General features: G+C 45.8%; 1 protein-coding gene across 3 annotated transcripts in view; it reads left to right on the top strand.

Moving 5' to 3' along the window:
• Positions 1-16,694, top strand: part of LOC308479925 (cysteine-rich protein 2) — a 37,601-nt gene extending 20,907 nt beyond the window's left edge. For all 3 annotated transcript variants that reach the window (XM_081010964.1, XM_081010963.1, XM_081010962.1), the window contains exons 2-8: positions 410-504; positions 7,195-7,252; positions 8,547-8,684; positions 10,425-10,493; positions 11,948-12,042; positions 14,997-15,054; positions 15,509-16,694. In XM_081010964.1, the coding sequence (XP_080867090.1) occupies positions 410-504; positions 7,195-7,252; positions 8,547-8,684; positions 10,425-10,493; positions 11,948-12,042; positions 14,997-15,054; positions 15,509-15,576 (581 nt within the window). In that variant the 3' untranslated portion in view covers positions 15,577-16,694. The remainder of the gene's footprint in view (positions 1-409; positions 505-7,194; positions 7,253-8,546; positions 8,685-10,424; positions 10,494-11,947; positions 12,043-14,996; positions 15,055-15,508) is intronic.
• The last annotated feature ends 3,095 nt before the right edge of the window (positions 16,695-19,789 follow it).

Genomic DNA, 19,789 nt, shown 5'->3' with positions numbered 1-19,789 from the left:
TCCAAATTGCCCTCCCTGCCTCTTCTGCACATGAATTTGCCTTGCCTTGCTCTGCATTTTGCTTCTCAGGCTTTGAGAAGCAGATGCAAGGCTTCTGACAGGATCCTGCAGGCCTCCTGCCTCCTCTGAGGTGGGAAGTGCTTGCCTGGCTTGGGGAAGGAAGTGGGAAGGCTCTTGGACCCTGCCAGAGCATTTGGCCTCCCTCCCTAAGCCAGGCAGAAGCTTCCTGGGCTTTGGGAAGAAGGCACAGGGCTCTGATTTAGGGAAAGAAAAAGGTCTCTGAACTGCGTTCTGGAGCGTTCTGCCAGAAAAAAAGCGCTGGGCGTGGTGTTTGGCATGGGGAGCCAGTTTGTAGGTATCTGAAAGTTCATATTTTGATTACATGTTTTCTTGTTTCTCTGCTGTGCAGCTGAGAAAGTAACTTCGTTGGGAAAGGACTGGCACAAGTTCTGTTTGAAATGTGAGCGCTGCAACAAGACCCTGACTCCTGGTGGGCATGCTGAGGTAAGAGTCCCACTGGACATGGCCTGCTGCATTGGGGTAGTTTCTGGGAGCGCTTGCCTTTGATCTGTTAACTGGGTGGACATATTTTAGCCAATAGCCTCTCTTCTGAATTCTGCCAACAAAGTGTTTACCCTCAAGATGTTTGGGGCAATTGTAGTGTCATGCAGGATAAGGTGTTCCAGCTCTTCACTGTCACAATTACCCAGAGGAACAATTGGGGCAGCACCTCCCAGTCTGTGAGGCTCCAGCGCAGTAGGCGCTTTCCAGTTCACAGGGTTGTGTGGGATTTGTTGCATGTTAAGATGGGCTTCCAATTTAACTTTGCACAAGGATAGTTCATCAGATGTATCTTTTCAGTGGCAGAACAAGAAACAGGAACGACAAATTAGAAAGGAAAGAAATGATTCTACCTAATTCTGTGTTGCCTGAAAGCAAAAGCTTTTCATTTTTATATTTTTTTTCTAAGTTTCTGTGCCATTTCAGATACATTTATGAAATGATTTATGCCTATCTTTCCCCCTTTCTGTCTGTACGTGTAAATACTCCATTTGAATCTGGAGGGTGGTTCCTCTTGTTCCTTCTAAAAACTAAATAAGGAGGTTAAATCATACCTTAGACAATATCTTGATTAATTATAAAAATATTTCTACCTTGAACACTGTATCCATACATGGGGATACAAGGGCAGTTCACAATTCCAGTATAAACAATAAAATCATCAAAATCATTACAACACCTTAATAAACAACAAAGCAGCAGCAGCAATAACAAAATGTTAGAGCAGCCACAGAGTAGAGCATTTAAATCACCTAGCATTCCATTAAAGTGCAAGGCAAAACAAATGCATTGGCCTCCAGTGGCACCTTCTGCAGGCTGGGTGCAATTGAGAAGTAGGCCGCACTGTGGGTGGGCACAGAGCAGAACAGGCACGGAGTGCAATAAGCCTCATCCCACAAGCATGGTTTGCCATGTTTAGCTTTACTGGGCAGTGTAAAGACAAAAAACCCTGAGAGTGGCTGACTATAGAGGAGGGAAGCAGGATGTTGTACAGTCCTTGGGCCTCCCCCATTGCGTGGGGGCCCAGGCGCTGCCCAGCCAGCTCCCTCCCTCGAGGCTGCTGCTGCTGCTCCAAAGTGCTTGGCATATGCTCCTAAGCCTAGACTTCGAGTCATTGTAAATTGTTGGAAGGTGACTTCTACTCTTCCTTCCCACTTGGGAACCAGAAATTATTATTGCTTCAGCTCTTCTGCTCCTGGCCTAGGGGCACTTTGCCTCCGTCAGCTCAAGCAAACACCATTTATTCCCCAATTAATGTTGTAGCAGAAGGAAAGTGTATCTGGGTACTGTATCAAGTGTGCCCACATAGAGAGCTGTAGGTAGGAATCATCTGCTTTCAAGGCATGAGGTTCCCCATTATGTGAAATCTGAGAAAAGTGACTCACCCGAGAAGCACTTTCTCTCTGAAGGTGTGTCTTAGCCAGCACACTGGAGTGCTTCCAGGGAGCTGGGAAGGTTTCTTCCTGACTGCACCACGTCCCACACTTGGAGGAGTCACACCCAGCAATTTTCTTTCCGTGCTTCACGTGGTGGGTGAGCTTCTCTCTTGTCTGCTAACTGATGACAAGCCTGCTGTTGCTACTGGAAGGATGTTTTCTCAAGCTGTATTTGCTTTTCCTTCTATGGAAGTACAAGCAGTGCATTCCTCGCATTAAGGGAGAAATATGTTCATGCCTTATCACCATTTCCTCTCACAAATTGACTCCTGTTGACAGTTAAGTGCAGATACTGCCAATATTGTTTGCTATGCCTGTGATGTTCATGCTAGAGCAACACGGCACATTTACGTAGGTACTAGAGCACTGAATGAAACCTAATGAACAACTAAACATGCAATACCAGAATACATCCTCATACATATGCATCTCAAAACCTCAATATAAACAAGTATGGACATGTTCCTTCTATGTGGAAATATGATACTCCTGTCACTAAAAATTGTGGATGATTGACAAATTCTCATCTTCCATTTGTTATAAGCATATGAAAACACACATGTAACATCTGAAAAGGCCCATGTCAAAAAATTGCTGCTTTACAGCATAATCTGTTATTGCTGAATTATTTGCTTTGTTCATCTGTTTATAAAACTTAATAAACACAGTTTAAAAAAGAGAGGAACAGGAAAGGTGCTGGTTTGCTGAAAGGTTATTCTGGTGCCCCAGGGCGATGAGGAGGCAGGGAGAGAACAAGCCTCTTTCTTCTCGCTGCAAGCTGCTGCTACTGCTGCTTGCCAGATGAGTAAAAGGAAGGATATTTGGCAGCTGGTGCAGACGGCTTTGGTAGGCCTGCCATATGAAAGGCGGCGCTTTGTCCTGGATCTTAGGCAAGTCAATCAGATTTTTTGCCAGCTTAGATTTTGATGTGAGCTGGATAATTCAGTTGACTTCAAAAGCTTGCATTTGATATTTGATATTTTGATTTGATTTTTTAAAAAATGCTTTATTGGTTTTTTAAAAAAAACTACACAACACAAAGTGCCGGTAATCAACAGAAAGAAAAAAATAAACAAACATTCATTCCATAATTAGCGCTTGTTGTAGGTAAGTTTGTAGTTGGTTTCCACATGACCTCTGGTCCCTGCATTGTGGTTCCCAAATTACGTTATTTTTACTACACACTAAGCTTTATCTCTTCTAGGTTATTTTGATAACATTGCTTTTATAAAGTTCTCTTGTTACACGCAGAAAGTCAATCCAGACCTGCCAATGGATTTATGTTTTTGCAATGTTCTTTTAAATAAACTGTACACATCCCACTCTCTATTAAATTTTTGATCAGTGACATCTCAAAACCTTGCTGATAGTCTGGCTAGTTCTGCATATTCTTGCATTTTGTTTTGCCAGTATAGCTTGGATGGGATAGCATCCCCTTTCCAACCCTTTGCAATTAAAATTCTAGCTGCTACTGTAGCATACATGAAAATTATCCTAAATTTGTTTGGAATTTAGTTGTTCATTGTTCCTAGCAGGAAGGCTTCAGGCATCTTGGGGAAAGAACATTTTTTTTAATGTTTGTTGTAAATTATCTCCCAAAATTCTCTAATTCAGGGGTCGGCAAACTGTGGCCCGGGGGCTGGATGCGGCCCACCAGGCTGGTAAATCCGGCCCATGGACCCTGCCGCCCGCTCAGTTGGTCCCCACGCTGAGCTAAACCGGTGTGGCGTTTCATTGAAAAGAAGCCACGAACACCTTGCCGTGCGCGAGGACTGACTTCTGCAACGCTGGCACGGCTTTGGATTGGCTGCAGGAAGCTCCTGCAGCCATTCCGAAGCCTCGCCGCCCGCACGCTGAGGTAAACCTGGCATTGTGACGGGCGCATCACGGCTCGGCGCTGCTGCTGGTGGCTCACTCAGTGGCCGCGCTGGAGCAGCTTGAGGGTGAGCTGTGCGCGGCCTGCCCGCCAACCTGGCCTCAGACGACGGGCTGCAGCACATGGTGCACGCCGCCTGGGAGCTCTGGGCGTACGGGCTTGTCAAGAACGCCGGTGAGTGGGCAGCGCCGAGACGCGCTCCTGAGCACATGCAGAGTGCGTTCCTCCTCCAGGTCTGGAGGCAGCTGTGGGACTGGCTTGCAGGGTATTTATATTTTTCAAAATATAGTCTGGCTCCCCACAAGATCTCAGGGACGGTAGACTGGCCCCCTGATGAAAAAGTTTGGTGATGCCTGCTCTAACTCTTTTACAGTTTCCCCACATGTGGATTATTGTGCCTTCTGCCTCCCTGCATTTCCAACAGGTGTTTGGCCTAGATTTAAACATTCTGGCCAGTTTGACAGGTGTTAAATACCACCTGTAGAGCGTTTTCATGCAATTTTCCTTTTAAATCATAACATGCAGTGAATTTTAAATTTTCCCTCCCAAGCCTCTCCCATGATTCCATTTGGATATTATAGCCAAAGTCCCTAGCCCACTGCACCATTACGGATTTTACTTCTTCCTCCTTGTCTTCCCAGTCAAGGAGGAGCCTATACATTTTGGAGAATAAAGGTAAAGGGACCCCTGACCATTAGGTCCATTCGTGACCGACTCTGGGGTTGCGGCGCTCATCTCGCTTTATTGGCCGAGGGAGCCGGCGTACAGCTTCCGGGTCACGTGGCCAGCAGGACTAAGCCACGTTAGCGAAGTTCGTAACTCTAAGCATTTGTAACCCAAAGTACCACTGTATAATGATTTCCTAATCACATGGTTTGAGAAACCTTTATGCACTTTGGCCTTCTCATAACCTAGATAAGCATGCCAGCCATATCTATTATCAAACCCTTCTAGGTCCAGTCTTTTTTAATGTCATCCACTCCTGTATCCTGGAAAGGCAAGCTGCTTCATGAGACAGTTTCAGATCCGGTACTGCAAACCCTCCCCTTTCTTTTATATCGATTAATAATTTGTGCTTTATACTAGGTTTTCTGCCATTCCAATAATAATAATAATAATAATAATTTTTATTTATACCCCGCCCTCCCCAGGCTGGGCTCAGGGCAGCTGACAAGCAATAATAAAAACAAGTTGAATGAATACAACTTAAAAACAAGATTAAAATACAACATTAAAATACTGAAACATTAAAATATTAAAATGCAGCCTCATCACAGGAGGAGAAAAGGAAAAAGGAAAAAGAAAGGGGGAGGGAATCAAATTGGCTCCAAGCCAAAGGCCAGGCAGAACAACTCTGCCTTACAGGCCCTGCGGAAAGAAATCAGATCCCCCAGGGCCCTGGTCTCATAAGGCAGAGTGTTCCACCAGGCCGGAGCCAGTGTTGAAAAGGCCCTGGCTCTGGTTAGGCTAATCTAACTTCCTTAGGGCCCGGGACCACTAGGGTGTTGCTATTTATGGACCTTGAGGTCCTCTGTGGGGCATACCAGGAGAGGCGATCCCATAGGTACGAGGGTCCAAGGCCGTGAAGGGCTTTAAAGGTCAAAAGCAGCACCTTAAATCTGACCCTGTACTCCACCGGGAGCCAGTGCAGCTTGAAAAGCACTGGGTGAATATGCTCCCATGGCAGAGACCCCGTGAGGAGCCTCGCTGCAGCATTCTGCACCCGCTGGAGTTTCTGGGTCAGCTTCAAGGGCAGCCCCGCGTAGAGTGAATTATAGTAGTCAAGCCTGGAGGTGACGGTTGCATGGATCACTGTGGCCAGGTCAGGGAATAATAAATCTTAATATATCCTTCTGGCAATCTTTGAAGCAGTTCGCTGTTCCTATAACCGGGATGAGTTGAAACAAAAAGATCATTTTTGGAAGCACACTCATTTTTATCATGGAAATTCTTCCCCAAAAGGAGATATTTAGCCTATTCCAGATTTCCAGTATTGTTTTTTATCTCCTTCCAGGTGCTGGCATAATTAGCCTGAAATAAAATTGGTGTTCTTCACTGTGAGCCATATGCCCAGATATTTAACCTTTTTGCTAATTTCCGGGTCACAGAATTCGTGTATTTCACTTTTTTCCTGGGCTTCCATATTTTTGGATCAATAATTTGACTCGAACTGAAGGATACCAAACAGTCTCCCAGCCGCTTGTTGGCTTTTGCCACACTAGATTTTACTCTGAATATTTTTTCAGTTCCCTTAAGTATTTTGCCTTCTTGTAGCTCTAACCACTTGGCTAGCTCCTTATTAATTTGCTCTTCAGTCTCTTAGGGGATACCTCTCAATCTCAGAGTCAACTCAATTAATTTGGCGTTTTGGTCGATTTTATTTCCCATCCTTTCAAGTTTGTCATCTATTATTTTGGTGTTCTCATTCATATCTTTTTTCATCTCTAATATGTCTCACTTGCTTCTCATTTGAGGTGAGATGCTTTTTGAGCCCCCATGTGCCCTTCTCCTTCATAGAATCATAGAATCATAGAGTTGGAAGAGACCACAAGGGCCATCGAGTCCAACCCCCTGCCAAGCAGGAAACACCATCAGAGCACTCCTGACATATGGTTGTCAAGCCTCTGCTTAAAGACCTCCAAAGAAGGAGACTCCACCACACTCCTTGGCAGCAAATTCCACTGTCGAACAGCTCTTACTGTCAGGAAGTTCTTCCTAATGTTTAGGTGGAATCTTCTTTCTTGTAGTTTGGATCCATTGCTCCGTGTCCGCTTCTCTGGAGCAGCAGAAAACAACCTTTCTCCCTCCTCTATGTGACATCCTTTTATATATTTGAACATGGCTATCATATCACCCCTTAACCTTCATGTTTGGCTAGTACCAGCAACTCTTCTGGGAACTGGAACGGCCTTTCTCTTTTGAAGTCCACAGGAGTTAGAACTCCTTGTTCTCATCACTACTGTCTATATGTGTGTGTTTTTTGTTCTTTTTGTCATGCCTTTGCTCTAACTTTGTGATTTTCTAAATATCCCTGAAAACTGTGTGCGTATTTTATGTTCTCAGTATCTTTTAAAAATATTGATGTATTGTTTTTAAATTTTACAACAAGCACTTTGTGAGTGGATGGCAAATTTAGAATCTCAAATAAAATAACAAAACCTTTTGGCATCTCCAGATTCTTTATAGACTCAAGTTCACATGAAATAGTCAATGCCCTCCCTTTATGATTTAGTGATTTATCAGCCTTCAGTGAACAATTGCTTAAAACTAATAATCTTTTCTTAACACTGGCTAATCTAACAGTTGCCATTTCTGTCTTAGCACGATGGAAAGCCGTATTGTCACAAACCCTGTTACGCAACATTATTTGGACCAAAAGGTAGGTTTCTCTTTCCGGGTGGTTTGACCGTTTCAACTCCAGACACAAATGCTGATCTCTCTCTCTCTCTCTCTCTCTCTCTCTCTCTCTCTCTCTCTTACCTTCTCATCACCAAGGTAACTTGGTTTGAGTTTATATAATGTCTGTCTTCACATATCTCTGGTGTGGCACACCTTGTGGTTTGAGGTGTGCCCTATTTTAAATAGGAGCAACATTGAGCAGAGCAAAACATTACATGTAAACTTGTGGAACAGAGAAGTGCTGAGGTGGATGTTCCACTCTTTCCCTGCTACAACTACCCAAGTCCTATTCCCCCACCCCCAATGTTTCTGCCTCATGAATGAAATAAGAAGTGAAAAATACTGCATGCTTTTGATTATTATCCCAGAGGCAGGGATGCTCTTAAGACAATGACTAAACCAGCCTCCTTAATAACGACGTGGTCTGGCCCTCAGGCAACTCCTCCCTGTGCCTGGGATCACTGGGATCAGGTGTCCCAGTGCAATCCCCGTAGTGGAACCAGCTCCAGCCATTCTGTTGGCTAGGGCCCACTCCCAAGGCAGCTCTGACCTTCTCCCTTTAAAAACAGATTAACTTATACAAACTACAAAATAAACCAATAGGAAATAATGAAAGCATGAAATGCATGTTAACATTTGCTGTTAGGGGACTTCCTTGGGTTTAGGAATTGAGCTCTTATGATGAAATCCCCTAACATGTTACTGGATAGTGACAGTATCTGCATTACTAAACTCTGGCTTTCTAAGATAAGGGAACAAGGGAGGCCTTTAGGTCGGATGTTCAGATCCTTAGTAGCACAGGCTCTCAACAATATCTTGATTACTGTTGAAAACACCCCACCAACACAGACAGTGCCAGTAGAGGGATTTGCTGCTGGGTCCAAAACTTTGAAAGCACTGGGGACAGAGTAAGGGCTGGCGCTCACTGGGAGAGCACATAATTTTGTACGCAGCTTCAACTCACTATGTAAGACTGCGAAAGACCCCTGTCTGAATGATCCTGAAGAGCTGTCTTCAGGTCAGTATGCTAAGCCATAGGGACCAGTAGTCTGACTCAGTTATGAAGCTGCTGGCTCCCTGTATGTTCTGATGCTGGTTTTAGCTGGCTGGGCTAGGCTGAGGAACCTTTTTGCCCATTGCTGCAACCAGGAACATGGTCTAGATGGGAAGGTGTTTATGGCTTCCCTCAAATACATAGACATGGCTGTGGAGAACGGGAAAGCAATTCTTTTGGGGCAGAAAGCCCTTCTGACCTCTCCTGCTCCATTTTCCAGGTGTGAACATTGGAGGGGCAGGATCCTACATCTATGATAAGCCCCAAACTGAAGGGCAAGTGGCACCAGGCCCTATTGAGCACATATCCAAAGTGGAAGAAAAGAAAGCGAGCGCAGCACCCAAGGGACCCAGCAAAGGTGAGCATTGGGTCCCAGAAAAGGCAGCTGGCCCAGGAAGCAGGAGAAGGGGTGCTGCGAGGGCGTTGGGATTGTGGCAGGCAACAGCCTAGGCACCTCTGCTTCTTCCATTCCCTGCTGAGCAATTGGGAGACTCTGTGGTTGGCTCATTTCATGATTTCTGAAAACTAGCTTGCTATCCATTTTTGTTGCTCCTTGCATACTCAGTGCTGTGTGTATGTTGCAGTTCTACAGAAATGGAGAAAATTTCCATACATTTTAGGTCCAGGTAACCTGAAAAGCCATGTTCCCTCATAAGAACCTGCCTGGGTTCTCAGATCTTTGGGGGAGGCCCTTGTCTTGGTCCCTCCCACCCTCATAGGCACACTGGGTGGTGAGGCAGGACAGGGCCTTTTTGGTGGTGGCTGCTCACAGACTTGGAACTTCCTTCCTAAAGAAGATAGACTGGTTCCCACTTTGTTGTTCTTCTGCTGACTGGTGAAGACTGTATTGTTCCAACAGGCTTTGGAAACTGGCTGTTTAGAAGGAAATGGTGGGTCCTGTGCTGTGCTGTGCTGTTTTTTATTGTGCATATCTGTGTGTTTTAATGGTAGAGAGAGAAAGAGAAAAGTGACATTTCAAATTGCAAGGTACAAGAGGGTTTGTTTCTTTATTGCCTGGTGCAGTAGTTCAGTACATTTGTCAAATGATGCTCTGAGCTCCAAGCACCCATTGAAACCTGCAGACAGCGGCAGGTAAGAACTGTCTTGACTGGAAGCTGCCTGGCTTAAGGTGGGCAGAAACTGACCAGTGAGACATGATGTTGTCTCCCAACAATGAAGGCAACCTGTAGCACTTGAACCTTACGCCAATCAGGTTGAGCTTCTGCTGCCTCCTACGTTCTTTTTGCTGCATTAGCAGCACCAAAGTGACCTCCCTGCAGCACAAGCCTGGGCAGTGTGTCTGGAGGTCCAGGGCTGCCCAGATGAGGGCTGCCCCCTCTCGGCCTCACTGGCTGACATGGTCCAGAGGAAAGCAGAGCAAGACATTTGGCACCAGCTTGGCTGCAGGAGTTGCCAGAAGGATGCGTACAGTGTGCCATCTGACCATCTTAAGGACTCAACTCTGGATTTATTTAGGGTTTACTCCTTAGCCTTTTCTTCTCCCAAAGATACCCCACAATGCAGCAGAGGGTTAGTATCAGAGTTTTCCATCTCCTGGATGGGCTCTCTTTCCAGGGTGACAAGCCCCATCTGCCCCTCTGTCCACAGCACGGGCAGAAACCGCCTTCTTTACCATTGGACCCACTCTTGTCCGCTTAGTCTGCCAGAGCCTGTATTTGGTTCCTTCACCTGGTTAAGCCGGGCAGTCAATATTGTTTCCTGGGGTGCGGCCACTGTCACATGCTGGCAGCTTCTTGGAGCCACAGGTGAGATTTCTCACTGTGTCAGCTATAGGAGAAGTGCTGAGAGCAGAGACACCCCTTGTGCATCGACTTCCTAGACCTGACAAAGGCCTTTGACCTCATCAGCCAAAAATGACTCTTCACAAAGCTCCACAAGAGAGGATGTCTACCTCAGTGCCACAAGATGATTGTGTCCTTCCAGGAGAGTAGGTGTGGCGTTGTCCAGTATGATGGCTCCTCCTTGGATGCTGCATTCAGAGCTGGTTGGCTGAAGAGGATCAAGGTCTGTCAGATCCAGTTCTTGAGGTTGGAGCTGAGCATTTTGGAGAATTCATGCCTTCCCATTTGTGTTTCAGCTACCAGCATTACCACCTTCACTGGGGAGCCAAACATCTGCCCACGCTGCTCTAAGAAGGTCTACTTTGGTGAGTATTGGCCTGTCCTGCAACTGCCCCACCTTGGCTTCGGAAATACAGTGAAATGTTGCAGCTGGATGAAACCAGCGTCACCAAGCCAGAAATGGTCATGGCCTGGAATGGCAGATAACATTTGATTTTTCAAAAAAGGAATATATCATCTGTAGCAGACAAGCAAGCTCCGATAAGAAGTAATTGACTCTCTGGCAGTTCTGTGTAGGTATATTTACAAAAAGACACATCCAGAGCCCAGCTTCTCGCCTGTTCGCATTTACGTTTGTTGGTCAGTCTGAAATCTCGCCCCTCCCACAACAGGAAGGACGCCAGACTCCTGCCTTTCCCCTCTTGCTCTTCCGTTGCCTTCTGATTTTATCCAAACGCCTGGATTGAGGACTGAGAGGCTGACCTCCCCCCTCCTGCTCACTCTCACTCAACCCAGACTCAGACCTCTGCTTGTCTGCTGATTGCCTAGCAACGCTTTGACTGCTTTCCAACTCTTCCTCTCCTTAAGAGCTAATAGAGTCTTCTCCAAAAAGGGGGGTTGAACTGCCCTTTCTTGATTCTGACAGGCAGTTCTCTGCAAAGTTGGTCCCTAGTTCAATCTCTGAGTCTAACTCATCCCCTGCACTCTGGGGGGCTATGTTCCTGATATTCTGATTTCATAGTAGGGAGTGGGTTTGTGTGTGCTGGTGGCTAAAGAAACAAAGGATTTAAGGGTCTTTCCAGTCTGCTAAGACTCCAATCTGTAAGGGTACACACTAAGTTCTACCTTGGCCTATAGAGTTGTGCCAGAGCAAAGAATGGCCAAATGGAGCAAGTTCCACCAGGTCTGTTCTTGGAAGTTTTTGGCAGAGAACTGATCGGTCCAGTGACTGGCTACAATTTCTAGATTTATACTTAAGTAGCATGCTCACTCTGTTAGAAAAGTGGGGCAATTTCTAATGGGACTATTGATGTGCATAAGGGGATGGAATTCCTGCTGACCCTTGTACACAGGACTGAACGGAACAAAGTAACAAAGATTCTGCACCTAGAAAAGTTGAATTCTGTGCCCTATATAAATCATAAAGATTTGCATTGCTGTATGCAGTATCTATTCTGCTTCTGCGAGGGGCAAGAAGCTATGAAGAGCACTGTGGCCTCATCTCTCAGTCCATGGAACTGAACCTCCTTCTAGCTTTGGGGATTTTGCCCTAAATGTGCAAGCCTTTCATTTCACCCAGACTGGGTGGAAACTTGCTTTAAAGGAAAAGGGGAGCTGAGATTCTGAGGATGCTGAATTGTGGCCAGAATGTTGCATTGAGATTCTTGTGTCAAACCCTTCCGGCACTGCTTTGGATGTGGTTTGTCTGATTTCTGGAGGATTCTTTTGTCTGATGGTTTTCTGTGAGGCACAAGTGGCATAAGTTGCCATGAGGACAGATTGACTTGCAAATTTGCATGCCACTTCTTGTCTGTTCTAGCTGAGAAGGTGACTTCACTGGGCAAGGACTGGCACCGCCCCTGCCTGCGCTGTGAGCGCTGTGGAAAGACTCTGATCCCCGGAGGCCACGCTGAGGTAAGGCTTGGGTGCAAACGCTGCATTCTAACACAGGTGTCTCCGGGTTGGGCAGATATTTTGCACATTTAAAAGACATGTAGTGCTTGATAAAATTGTCACAAAGTGAATATTCACAATTTTTTTATGATAGTTTCATTTTTTTCTGAATGGCTTTCTCCTTATCTAGAAGTAATATTGGTGAAGGATACTGAGAACCCCCCCCCCCCCCGCACATCAATCCAATAGAATCTCTCTCTATGTGCATTTGCTTATGGAGATTTTCCTACTCTAAGGGATAGGTGTTGTTTTCAATTCATAAAAGGTTGTACACTACAAATTTCAAACCACTCACCATAATAGCAACACAGTCACTAGAAATGCATTGTTAGGGGTCATGGTTTTAGTAAAAACACAGAAGCATTTGCCTGTGGGAATGCCACCAGAAGTTTGGGAAATGGCTTACAACCTGAGGATTGGGTTAATGACATGCTTTGAGATAAGCAGGTACACACAAAATGTATCCTGGAGTAATCTATGGTTTTGAGCAACTTCACATGTGCACTTCCAAAATATCATGGTTGTGAAAGCCCTCTGAGAATCGGTAAAAACCATTAGCAGGAAATGCTTGTTACATAGAGATAATGAGGAAGAGGCTCTGATTAACTGACTTTTACCAGTGGCAGGTTAATGTGGCATTGGTTTATTCCAAACTTAGTTGTGAAGAGCTTACACAGTATGTATCAGCCCAGTTTAGAGAGGGGTTTTGCTCACCTTTCAGAAAAGGTCCACTCCATCTCCTCTGACTTTGGAGTCATCCTGCCTTAATGACTGTGATTTCTCATAGTGTACTTCTAGTCCCTGTGACCTGCACAGAGCATAGTCCTTTGTCTGCTCTGGAATATTAAACACTCCCTCCTGTTTTAGGTTCTCTTGAGCCACTTCATACAGTTGTTGTGGATTCCCAGCATACACTTCCAGAGCCAGATAACATTTATATGTTCTTCATGTGTGTAAAGTGCTTTTTTGACATATCATTTCATCTTCTAGAAGGAAAAATGCAATGTGAGAACTGTCAGAAGTTATAAACCTAGAGGCAGATTGAACCTTGTATGTTTAGCTGCCTGTTTGCTAACAGATACAGCAGTTTGATGACGAGCCCTGCTTTGTAGCCAGAAATCCTGGCTGCAGCTCTTCCCCTATGAACTCAAGTTGGTTTTGGCATGCACGGCTTCCTCTGCTACTGCTCTGAAAAGCAAACAAGCTGCATTCTTCTGTGTCCAAAGAGCAGCTGTATGTATGCAAAAGGAGCAAGCAAAGAAGGGCCCAGGTGCCCCACAGCATCTGAGACGTTGACCTGGGGGTCTCTCGGGGTTTGGCTTTGTCCCCTTTGCTATTTACCATTTATATGAAACTGCTGGGAGAGTTTGGGAGTTTGGTAGCTCCGGTATGCTGATGACACCCAGCTCTATTTCTCCTTTTTCAGCTTTCCAAGGAAGTGTCTTGGTTCTAAACTGGTGTCTGTCATCAGTAATGGACTGAATGAGGGTGAACAAATTGAAACTTAATCCAGACAAGACAGAGGTCTCTTGGTCACTGTGAAGGCAGAACAGACAATAGGAAGCCTGTGCTGGATGGGGCCACCCCCCCCCCTGAAAACACCAGTTTGCATTTAGTGTGTGCTCCTGGACTCAGCCCTGAGTGTGGAAGCCCAGGTCTCTGAGGTGGCTGGAAGTGCAGTGGCAGAGTTAGTTGCCAGGTGTGCCTCTTTGTGGAGATCTTGACTTGGCCACTGTGATACACGCCGTACAGTAGTTAGATCCTGTTTGGGTTCTTGTAATGAGTTCTACGTGAAAATGAGTTCCTATGAAAACGGTTCAGAAGCTCCAACTGGAGCTGCCTGTTTTAAAGGAAATGACTGCGATATAAAAAAAATTGTAATTATCTGTATGTTAATTACCCCCCCCCCCCCCCGGTATTTTTAGCTGTTTCTGTTTTATCTCTATGCCTCCTTGAATTCATGTTAAGGAGAAAGGCAGAATATAAATAAATAGAATAGGAGGGGGAAATTGCAGTTCTGCACTGTTCCTAGTGGCTATACACACTGTACATTTAAATCTCATTCTGTCTCCAAAGGATTCTGGGCAATGTAGTTTACCCCTGACAGTTACCATTCCCAGCAATCCATAACAAACCACAGTACCTAGCATTGTTTGAAGGGGAAACGTGTTTCAAATGGGCTATAAAGGCATAATGTAGACACAGCCAGAGAGTTCCAGCTCTGGATGCGAAAGCTCCCATGTTGTTCAGGCACAGAATACCACTGCTTCATATTAATGGCTTTGGCCTATGAGATCTCAGACATGCAGAATCCTTGGGTACCAGCCACAACAGAGGCAGGCCCAAGCCTTTTGGGTTGCCCTTGTCCTTAGGCACAAGGTCATTTCCAGGCAGGGAGATTCAGCATTTCACTATGATCGGTGCCACATGGGCCAAGTTGGATCCTTGGCCAGCATCTGCTTTTGGGAGGGGTCTTTTGGGAGAGCCAGTGTGGTGTAGTGGTTAAGAGCGGTAGTCTCCTAATCTGGGGAACCGGGTTCGCGTCTCCGCTCCTCCACATGCAGCTGCTGGGTGACCTTGGGCCAGTCATGCTTCTCTGAAGTCTCTCAGCCCCACTCACCTCACAGAGTGTTTGTTGTGGGGGAGGAAGGGAAAGGAGAATGTTAGCCGCTTTGAGACTCTTTAAAGGGAGTGAAAGGCGGGATATCAAATCCAAACTCTTCTTCTTCTTCTTCTTTGAGAAAGACCCCTGCCTCTCCCTTCCCCCAGCACTTCCACACATACCTGTTACTGGCCAATAGGAAAGGCTCCTTGGTCATGCAATAGTTGGCCATCCAAATAAGCCTTCCAGTGGTGGAGAGACTAGTCTTATGGTTTACAGCAATGTATTTCTCTCCCATTTTCCTTCCCTCCAGCATGATGGACAGCCTTATTGCCACAAGCCATGCTATGGGATCCTCTTTGGACCAAAAGGTGAGTCTGATATTGGGACAGATGGATTTTCCAGAACTCGGTTGTTAAACAAGAGACAAGAAGGTTAGCAGGCCTGACATAAACTGATGTAGTAAGAGATAATTAAAAAAAAATACAATGAGAAGATGATAATAATAATAATAATAATAGATACCAGTTTGATCTCAAACTTAAACATCATTGCCCACATACATGGAGTATTTTTGAAGTTAGTCAGTGCTGTGCTATGTCCCCAAACAGAGAGAGGCTTTCTTTCTCACATGGGATGGCAGTTACAAGTCAGATCTGCGTACTCCTCTTGGTCCAAGTGGGAGGAGCAACACCATTTGAAGCAGAAAAGAAACTTATCACAGAAAGTTGTGCATTCTGCTTTCCTCTTCTGCCCGCTGGGTGTTAACTGGGCCTCTCTGCTTTCAACCATCTTCCTCCATTGATGCTTCTGCTGTTTTTGCAGGTGTGAATACAGGTGCTGTCGGAAGTTACATCTATGATCAAGACTCTGAAGCAAAAGACCAGCCTTGAGAGCTTCTTCTCTCCATCTCCGCTTCCTGCTCAGCCCACTTCCACTCTGTTCTCTTAGACTAATCTCCGTGTGTGTTTAGATGTAGTGAAATCAACTCCTGGCTTGGCCCTGTCACAAGAGCGGATGACGTAGCTGTGCTTGCCCTGCTGTCTCCTCCCTGGGTCAGGCTGGCGTTCTATTCCCTCCTCTGTTTTTATAACAAAGGCTATGCTATAAAAGCACAGAGAGCCGCCTCTCTCCCCTGGGTCCTCCTTTCCTTTTCCCTTCATCCGTCAAGTGTGTCCTGGGCAATGGCCTGAGCTGTCCTCACATGGCTGCTTGCGGTCACACAAACCAGGCTTTATTCCAGGGACGTTCTGCAGCCAACTATCGCTCCAGCTTAGTGTGGGTCATTTAATGGCTGCCTGCCTAGAGAGGGTAGGACAAGCTGAGCAAAGCAGGGGATTTGCTTCATTTTTTGAGCCATCTTCTTCTGGGGCTGCTGATATAGCATCTAGATTCCAAACAGCCCCAGCTATCGTCTAGCAGGCGAAGACTCAGCCATCCTGTGAGCAAATGCAGCAGCTGGCTCCATCTGCCGGCTGACCTGGACTCCTGCATGCTTGGCCAGAGCTGTGTTGCTCCCACTTGAAATCTCATCTCTGGACGGAATCTGTGGGCTTGCGAGCCCAGGAGAGGACTTTTGTCATGACTTGGGAGAGGAGGTGAAGGCCTTCGGAGACCTGTGTAGGCCATCTGCCAAAGGATGTATTTGTTCCTTTTTGGCTGATAAGTTTAAATGTGAGGGGTACATTGTGTCTGTTGCTGTGGGGGTGGGGAAGGAGGGGACTCTGGTTACTTGCAAAGTATCCCATTGTGGGTGTGCCCCCCTGAGTGTTTGAGGTTTATTCATAACTAGATAGTGATTTGCTTTTTGCTTTGGAGAATGGCTTGCCCTTTCCATAGCCTGGTATATTAGCCAAAGACACAGCCAGTACCAGCTGCGGGGGGTTGGGGGTCAGAGGCTGAATTAATCAATCCGCTTTGCAAAGCCTGCACTACCCAAATTGCAGACCACCTTCTTTATCCCAAACTGCCTCGTCTAACTTTTGCTGACAATAAAGGTATTTGGCAAACAGTTTGTGCAGTTCAGTTGGAGTCTTTGTTTATGTGGAGAGGGAAGGGCTTTTCATGCTAACCTTGAAACTGTTTTTTGGCCTCAGAGGCACGGCTGGCGATGTTTTGTCCTGGCTCCCCTTCAACGGATGACAAAAAATGCAGTCTCATACCCAGAGACCCCTGAAGATTGCTATACACAAGGGCCTTTTCTTCTAAAAGTGTGAGGACAAAAAGTTGGCTCATTTGATTCCTGGGAGGAAATAAAACACTAATCAAACGAACCCTTAACTCCTAAAGTGTTTACTGCAAACAAGAAAAATTATTTTTCCATAAAGCCATCTGAATTTTAAAAATGAAACTATCATAATAGTATATTTCCCCCATCAGAGGGAGCTAGAAGAGCTAAGAGAACCACACAAAGTAGCCTTTTTCTGGGACTCCCGCTAGGTGGTGGAAGGATGGCTGTTAGAAAGCAGACAATCAATCCATTACACATTACCTGTTCATTCCTACCTCTTGGTGAAAATATTAACCTAACAGAAACAAAAGGAATGCGGGGGGGGGGGATCAACAGTTTATGGTATAAAACCATAAAGCTCCACTTTAAAATAAAAATGTGGATTGGAAAATAAATACAATACAACAAAAGGTGTCTAAGAAAATCATGTCCTCCTTAAGAGTATTTTTTTTTTTTTAAATAAATTTTAAATTTAAATTTAAAAATAAAAAGAGGGCTGGTTTAATCTTCCTCCTTACAAACAGAAATTTAGGGATGCCTCTCTCCAAAACACTGACACTGTATGGATAGCTCTCAAGTTGTTCGCAGGAGACAGAAAATGGGCACAAAGAAAAGACTATTGTAAAACCAACAAGGAGAATAGAATTCCAGAATACAATCCTTGAGATGGGGTGGTCGTACTCCCAAAGGATTATTTGTCCACTAGAGGCAGATATAGACTTTCTGGGTCATCCACATCTCTTCACTGTGCTGCATAGACTTCATTTTTTTAATAGAAGAAAAAGCAGCAGCTGCAGTCAAGACAGTCCAACCTGGCTGGAAGTCGGCAGAGACACCAGCTGAGAGCCTCCAGGAAAGAGCCCTTTAGCTCTCGCTGTTCATCTTGGACTTGTCAGGTCAGGAAGCAGGGGCATGTGGGACAGGAAGCGCCTCATTTGCAGTGACCTCATTCCAGTCATTCTTCCCCACCAAGCAAGCTTTTGCTCAGTTTGCTCCAGGGTAAGCCAGCATCTGACAGATTGTGGGACAAGCATCACATTGTAGTTGCAGGCAGCAGTTCCACAGGCAACCCCACTGCAATCATTCTCTCCAGTCACCGCCTTGGATAGATGGCAGGGGGGAGGCTAGCATAGAGATCTAGTTGCTCTACTCCAGAAATGCCTTCCCACCCAACAGCCACTCAGTGACCCTCTCCCAGACAATCAATTCAGTATCCCACAGCCCATGTTACAGCCTGCAGTCCCACAGTGTATTCATTCTGTAGGTTACACTGGCATTTTAATCCTTGATAAAGTCCCAAATGGTCATGGTATTTGGGCAGGGCCAGCACAAGACATTTTGGCACCTGAAACGAACCCAAAATGGCACCCCTCTGCCCGCCAGGAAAAATCTACATCAGGAACAAGGGGAGAATAAAGATCTAGACTGGGGTCTGCTGCCCCTGTGGATCCTGCCATCTGAGGCAGTCGCCTCACCTTGCCTCACGAGTGAGCCGACTCTGCATGTATGAGGCAATTTGAGTTACTGTTGCTGTGGGGAAAAGCAGAAAAGAGGCTGGCATTCAGCTGGCTAGCCGAATTCTCCTATGTCCCTCTGCCCATTAGATACTGTGAGACAAGTACCCTGCTCTCCTCAACTGTTATAAACTATAGAATTAGCAGTTTGACTAGAGCAAAGAACAGTCAAGCAGCAAACTCAGCATGATGTGAAAATTAAAAGTGCAAATATCAGAGCCCCAGAAAAAAAATATTAAAACTATCCTCTTATAAGTTTACAGTGGAAAGACTCCCCTAAATTCCTGGATTTAGTGGGGAGCCTGCAGCTTAAACCAGTTTTTCTGTGTCCAGAAAACTGCCTGGCAGAACAACAAGATTTAATCACTAGATTGGCTCAGCCATTAACCCATTAAGCAGGCCGTTAATGGAGACTCACTTGCCAGACTGAAAATGAGGAAAGCCCCTCCCTGAGGGGAGAGATGGAGACAAAAGCCCAGAATTTCAGGAGGGAGGGGCAGAACTGCAGTACAGGATGAGGTAAGTGGACAGGCGAAAGGCACAACTTTTGCAGGCTGCCTAGGTGGGGGTGGGGGTTGGCAGAGCATGAGGCGGGGAGGCTGTTTTATGCTGCAGAGTGCACCAGACATGAAGTTTGGGGGTCTCTTGGAATGTGAGACTGCAGCAATGGGAGGAACAGGACACTTGGGATGTGAATGCTCTGCACTCACTCTATCTAGAGACAGATGGGGGGCGCAGATGGGGGGGCCAGGTGCTAGTCAGCTGTGCTACGCCACTGCATCTAGACACATATAACCTGTGTGTGTAAATCAACCCTAAATCATAGAATAATAGAATCATAGAGTTGGAAGAGACCACAAGGGCCATCGAGTCCAACCCCCTGCCAAGCAGAAAACACCATCAGAGCACTCCTGACATATGGTTGTCAAGCCTCTGCTTAAAGACCTCCAAAGAAGGAGACTCCACCACACTCCTTGGCAGCAAATTCCACTGTCGAACAGCTCTTACTGTCAGGAAGTTCTTCCTAATGTTTAGGTAGAATCTTCTTTCTTGTAGTTTGGATCCATTGCTCCGTGTCCGCTTCTCTGGAGCAGCAGAAAACAACCTTTCTCCCTCCGCTATGTGACATCCTTTTATATATTTGAACATGGCTATCATATCACCCCTTAACCTCCTCTTCTCCAGGCTAAACATCTCCACCTAAACATTAAGCAGAGGCTTGACAACCATATGTCAGGAGTGCTCTGATGGTGTTTCCTGCTTGGCAGGGGGTTGGACTTGATATCCCTTGTGGTCTCTTCCAACTCTATGATTCTATGATTCTAGGTGAGGTCTGACCAGAGCAGAATACAGTGGCACTAT

The sequence above is a fragment of the Podarcis pityusensis genome (assembly GCF_964106645.2).
Source record: "Podarcis pityusensis genome assembly, chromosome: 6".
NCBI lineage: Eukaryota > Metazoa > Chordata > Lepidosauria > Squamata > Lacertidae > Podarcis > Podarcis pityusensis.
The sequence above is the reverse complement of the archived record's forward strand: the minus strand, read 5'-3'. Positions and strand labels throughout refer to the sequence as shown.